Below are 6004 nucleotides of genomic sequence, written 5' to 3'. Positions count from 1 at the left end.
TCTTTATTTTTTCAGGAAAATTTCCCGTAAGTGAACTTGCTAAATTGTCCTCCAAAAAAATGAAAATAGTTTCTGCAGCTTTTGTTCATCTAACCCTTAGGCTTGCTGGGTTCAACACTCCTTCCCACGTTAGGAAACTGCAGTTTAGGTGAGGGACCCGCTCAAGTTCTTGGTAGATACGAAAGGCTGGGAAAGACCTCGAATCCTGGCTGGCTGCCGCGCCGCGAGTAGGTCCCCAAATCGCAAGCTGTCGGGCTCCACCCAGGGCGCCCCCACCCGCCATTTCTCGAGAGCGCGAGCCCTTCGCGACCAGCCCGCCTTCCGGAAAGAGAAAGCCCGCCCACCCAAGCGCCCCTCCGGCTCCGCCCTTCTTCCGCCCGACTTTCGTTGCCATTGGCTGGAGGCGGAGTATATAACTACGTCATTTCCGCCCGCCTGTCCTTTCCGCGCTACCCAGAAAGGGATCCACACGGCGTTGTACTCGGTGAGTTCCACCGTGAGGTCCCCTGCGAGGCCCCTTGCGTCAATCTGGGCCAGCGGTACGACCGTCCTGCTCAGATGAGGGGTGCGAGGACTGGGGATGACAGCCAGGAGATAGAACGGGTCCCTCTCGGCCCGGTGCAGTCCGCCTCGGGCCCGCACGTGGCCGGGCCGGGCCCGCGGATTCCCGCGGATTCCCGCAGTGCCCCCGGGGAGGTCCGAGGTCGCTGCATCGCAGGCGGTGGGTGGGGGTTCAGAAAGCCCGTCCGGCGCCCAGCGCTGCGTTCGCTTGGGACCCGACCCCGATACTCGGCAGTGAAGCCAGAGGCCTACGCGCCACATTACACCAGCTGCTTGGGCCCGTCGGTTTTTCCTATTGGTGTTAAGGTTCTTGACAGGGTTTTGAGAAAATTAGTTGTGACCGCAGGAAAGAGGACTTCCAACGCGCCCATCTATGTACAATCTGTTTGAAGATAAGCCAGTTCACATCGCCCTACCTTTGCTCAACTTGTTCCCCAACATGGGTGCTTTGCTTACATCTGGTGGTTATCCTTGCTCTTCTATAACGTCTACTTAACTCCTGGGTACCTTGAGAAGTGTTGAAAGCCTCAATTCACTGTTTTCATTTAATTACCAAGTTGTTTGCCCGTCTCCACATCACTTTGTCCTCAGCAAGATTTGCTGCCGTTCTGTATGTAACGTGTCTGTCCTATTGTGTTTCATCCCACTAGACTGAGCTCAGTCTGACACTAGGTGTACCACTAGGTTGCATTTAAATAGGAAGTAGCTTGACTCCAGTAGTTTAATTCACCTATTCCCCCTCGCCCCACTTAAGTCACTGGAATGAAAAGGACTAGGTTCTCACCCTATTGTTTTTCAGGTTCCCACGTAACTTAAAGGGAATCTTTCACAATGTCCGGAGCCCTTGATGTCCTGCAAATGAAAGAGGAGGATGTCCTCAAATTCCTTGCAGCAGGAACCCACTTAGGTGGCACCAACCTTGACTTCCAGATGGAACAGTACATCTACAAACGGAAAAGTGATGGTCAGTCGTTGTTATAACTTCCTAGCTATTCCAGCTTTAAGACAAATTTTGACCCTGTTCTCATGGATAGTGCTGGTGAAATAATTTGTAAATCTTTGGCTCTCTACTAAATGATGAATGAAACCAGATCCCTGGATTGGAAATGGGCTTTAAAACTCAAAAGTGTCCTGGCTGTTTTCAGAAGGAAAGTTTTCTGGGCTCCAGTGGAAGAGTGTGGCATATGCTAGGTTATGGGACTTGAGTCATGAAGGAGGTGTGAGATGAGATGAGGAAGCTTGTTAGCTGAGTTCCTAATAACTTTGCTCACATAGTGCCTTATATTTCATAGGTCCTGATACAGGTTCAACTCAATTGTGGGAAAGAGCATAAGAGGGGGATAAACATTTTGGCTTGGGAGGTATTAGCAAAGGGAAGGTAGGTTGCCACACGAGTATGGAAGGCGTTAGGATGGGTAAGGCAGTTATTAAGCTTCGAGATAGAACCACTGAAGAATTTCAGCCTGAGAATGGTATACTGTACATGAGCTTTAGGTTGAATTTGAGATCAAGGCAGGTAAGAAAGAATGGTAAGCCAGGAAGTGGGCACGACCCTGTAGAAATCCAACTGGGGGCCTGGTGGAGAATTACCACAGGGAGAGAAGATGTACTTGGCCTACTGAATCGAGGCTGCACACTATTAAAGCTCAGGGTGGAGGTCAGTCTTGGCCAGTGAGCTTCTGAGTGTCGGAAGTGTGCTATATTAATGGCAGGATTTTCACTAACACCAGTAGAGCTTGCCTCTGACTGGAGTTTGATAGTACTTTCTGCCACATTCAACTTTTAAGAAGATTGTCCATTTGCAAAACTAGGTCAGGTGTTTAAAGCCTTCTGTTAACTAGGCATCTACATCATAAATCTGAAGAGAACCTGGGAGAAGCTTCTGCTGGCAGCTCGTGCCATTGTTGCCATTGAAAACCCGGCTGATGTCAGTGTCATATCGTCCAGAAATACTGGCCAGGTTTGTGGAACAATATGCTTGGTTTTTATTGTATGAAATAAAGCTTATAGACATTTTAGCTTATAGAAGAGTATAAAAAAACCTGTAATTTCACTGTTAGGAAATCTTGGATTGCCAGTATTTGACATTTTCAACATACCACTCAGTATCTGACGGTATATTGAGCTCGTTTATCACGTGTATTTTCTTATGCCTCTAAACATCAAGAAATTCCCTTATTAAAATAGCTGCCCGGTTTCTGTTCTGGCAATTCTTTGTTTTTCTGTTGAAAACATGGATTCTATAAGAATTTGTTTATGAGCTTCAACAAGGATTTTCACCCCATTTCTGATTTTTTAAATTATGTAGGAAGAATCATTTTGTATCTGTTGTTTAGATTGACAGTAAAACTAGTTCCCATGAACTTATGATGTGTTTTGCAGGGGGTTTTTCCCCAGAGGCTGGCTTGTGACTGGACCCCTATAGTTTGGTGCTTGGTAGAAGCCAGCTTGAATTACCGCTGTAAACAGTGACCACTCACTCTCCTTAGCAAAAATGTACCACACACTTAGACTCGTCTAGGCAGTGTTAGGTGCTTGGGATATAGCCAGAAAATGGCTAGTCTGCCTTTGGGGAGGGAAGCAAGAAATAAACTCTGGGAGAAAAAAGTAGGGGAGGGTAAGGAAAGTTGGGTGTATTTCTGCTTAATATAGGGTAGCTATGAGGAAGTTGTATCAGAGTGGAAGTGCTTCCTGGGTACCAGGCACTCTTCTGTGTTGTATGCATTGATTTGTTTAATTTTTACCCTGTGAGGAACTTGGAGGCACGTGAGTAACTTGCCCAAGTCTCTAACAAGCGGCCTGCTTGGGACTAGATACCAGGCAGTGTGGCTCTGGAGCTTCCAGAAGCAAGGAAGCCAGTGAGCCTCAGACACCTGAGGGGAATAGGAGTGGGGAGAGCATTCCAGGCAGGGGGACTGGGGACAGGGACATGCTCAGCATGTTTCCTCGCTTCCAGTTTTGTGAGTACTTTTCAGGTAACATGGAGGACAGGAGAATTGCTGTGATTTGATGCTTTCATTTTTGAGGAAGGGCTATTTGGGGGTTCTGATTAGATAGGCTGCTTCATGTGATGATAGAACTGGTTGTCGGCACATTTACACTCGGAGGCGTGCTACGACCCATCTGGAGCACTGCTAACTCTTAGTGTTAATTCTTTAAGCGAGCTGTGCTGAAGTTTGCTGCTGCCACCGGAGCCACTCCTATCGCCGGCCGCTTCACTCCTGGGACCTTCACTAACCAGATCCAGGCAGCCTTCCGGGAGCCGAGACTCCTGGTGGTGACCGATCCCCGGGCTGACCACCAGCCTCTCACAGAGGCGTCTTACGTTAACCTGCCGACCATCGCTCTGTGTAACACAGACTCTCCTCTGCGCTACGTGGACATTGCCATCCCTTGCAACAACAAGGTAATGACTTCGGTGTAACTACAGCTGGAGAATGAACACCCTAGAAACAGTGGGCGTTCCTCTGCACATTGTTAGAGCTTGGAGTGGAGGCCAGTGGCTGGCCGATGAACTCCCAAGTGTAGGTGATGTGCTACATGAAGGTCAAGTTTTTCGCTAACACCACAAGGGTCTCTGGCCCAATGAGTGGAGTTTGATAGTAATCCTTGCTACAAGTGTGATTTGAATGTGTTAGAATTTTGATGGAAAATAGTCTGTTTTCTGTTTTTCTCTATATTTCTTGTTGTCTTGGGCCTCAGGCATTACTTGGCCTTTCTGTTTTCAGACCAACCGATGAATCCTGCTATAAGATCATAAGGTGGGTTGCATATGGTTCAAGTTTGTCCAGGTTCTCAAAACCCCAATTCCACATTGAGTCACTCAAAAAGATCTCCCCCCTTCTTTCACCTGCCCCCCACTCCGGTTCAAGCTGTTGTTTCTCAGTCTAGTTGTGTAGGGTGCAGCTCCCTGGCCCAGGCTGGTATGATGAGCCTTCAAATATTTTTTAAATAACCCATGTCCAGGCACCGATCCCAGGGGATGTTCATTTTGTTGCCTAGGGTGGAGCCGTGACAATAGTGCTTTTTAAAATCTGCATGATTCCAGTGGCGATCAGGGTTGAGAACCAACTGATTTATTTATTGAATAATCTTCTTTGTTATGCTTTCAAACTAAGACACGTCTGTTCTCCTGGTACCAAGGACCTAGGTGACGTGGAGCCAGGTTAGGTGGAATGGGGAGGTGCTTGCTCTTGTGACCAGGTGACACTCTTGCAGGGAGCTCACTCCGTGGGTCTAATGTGGTGGATGCTGGCCCGGGAAGTCCTGCGCATGCGTGGCACCATCTCCCGTGAGCACGCGTGGGAGGTTATGCCTGATCTCTACTTCTACAGAGACCCTGAAGAGGTAAGCTTCTGCAAAGGCTTATGGCTGTCATAAGCAAATTGAACACCTTGGTCTGCTTGGAGGTAAAATTTGTCAGTCCCTGTAAACCTTTTCTCTTTTTAAACCAGATTGAAAAGGAAGAGCAGGCCGCCGCTGAGAAGGCTGTGACCAAGGAGGAGTTTCAGGGCGAATGGACTGCTCCAGCGCCCGAGTTCACTGCTGCTCAGCCTGAGGTCGCAGACTGGTCTGAAGGCGTGCAGGTGCCCGCTGTGCCCATTCAACAGTTTCCTACTGGTATGTGTCATGATATAAGTTCGTCGAGCTGTGGTTTGGGACATACGAGTTTTCAGTCTGATGATCTCTGTGGCTTTGTTAAGAGTTGATCTCAGTATGTTGTAGCTGTGCTAATAACTTGACATGCTGAATTCAGGTTCATTTGAAGTGTGTGGCTTTGGTCTATGCTTGAAATGTGTGTCTGGTGGAATGCAAGGCAGATGGTGGTGGGGTGAGGTGACATGGGAACAGAGCTCATGGCTGTTTTGGTATTTTCTTAGCAGAAGACTGGAGTGCCCAGCCTGCCACTGAAGACTGGTCTGCAGCCCCCACTGCTCAGGCCACTGAATGGGTGGGAACGACCACTGAGTGGTCCTAAGCTGTTCTTCCACAAACTCTTACGCAAAATGGAAATAAGGTTGACGGAAAATAAACAGTTTTTAAAAAGTATGTCTTTCAGTTTTTCATTCCAGATGAAGATGCTGGGATTACTTTTGGTCTCTAGATACCGTTTTCACTTCTAAAGCCCAGTGTAGATAAAGGATATTGTTTTTCACTTGGGAGTTTTCCTCAGTTTCCTTTTTGTGTAAGGAACACCTGTGTTCTGAAAAGAGATGTGAATAATATCACATAAGTGTTAACCCTAGAAATGTTTTTCCAAGATCCTGATAATCTTGACTTATTAGCATCTATAGGTAAATTCTAGAGTCCAGATTTTAAAGTAATTGGGTTTTCATTGACAGCCCTGTTTGCCAGCTGTGTGGCCAATGTATGAATAACATCTGGTATTTAAAAGACACGCCTTGGGCAAAGGTAGAATGTAGTCTCCAATTCTGGAACCTCT

The 6004-nt window shown here is 47.4% G+C and overlaps 1 protein-coding gene and 2 non-coding genes across 4 annotated transcripts; all 3 read left to right on the top strand.

Annotated features, from left to right (window-relative positions):
- Positions 1 to 347: 347 nt before the first annotated feature.
- Positions 348 to 5610, top strand: RPSA (ribosomal protein SA). 2 transcript variants are annotated; one of them, XM_019727585.2, is made up of 7 exons: positions 348 to 484; positions 1361 to 1525; positions 2403 to 2521; positions 3722 to 3967; positions 4780 to 4908; positions 5016 to 5181; positions 5445 to 5610. In XM_019727585.2, the coding sequence occupies exons 2-7, from the start codon at positions 1393 to 1395 to the stop codon at positions 5537 to 5539; spliced, it is 888 nt and encodes a 295-aa protein (XP_019583144.1). In that variant the 5' UTR covers positions 348 to 484; positions 1361 to 1392; the 3' UTR covers positions 5540 to 5610. The 2 variants fall into 2 exon arrangements, with proteins under 2 accessions (XP_019583144.1, XP_019583143.1); XM_019727584.2 differs by having other exon boundaries at positions 5442 to 5610.
- On the top strand, positions 2190 to 2338 carry LOC141567361 (small nucleolar RNA SNORA62/SNORA6 family). The gene has a single exon (XR_012489957.1). It is a non-coding gene; the product is annotated as a small nucleolar RNA SNORA62/SNORA6 family (small nucleolar RNA).
- On the top strand, positions 4028 to 4181 carry LOC141567429 (small nucleolar RNA SNORA62/SNORA6 family). The gene has a single exon (XR_012490009.1). It is a non-coding gene; the product is annotated as a small nucleolar RNA SNORA62/SNORA6 family (small nucleolar RNA).
- Positions 5611 to 6004: the final 394 nt, after the last annotated feature.

The sequence above is a fragment of the Rhinolophus sinicus genome, linkage group LG10, assembly GCF_036562045.2.
Source record: "Rhinolophus sinicus isolate RSC01 linkage group LG10, ASM3656204v1, whole genome shotgun sequence".
NCBI classification, from domain to species: Eukaryota; Metazoa; Chordata; class Mammalia; order Chiroptera; family Rhinolophidae; genus Rhinolophus; species Rhinolophus sinicus.
Note: the sequence above shows the minus strand (reverse complement) of the source record. Positions and strands in the feature narration are given on the sequence as shown.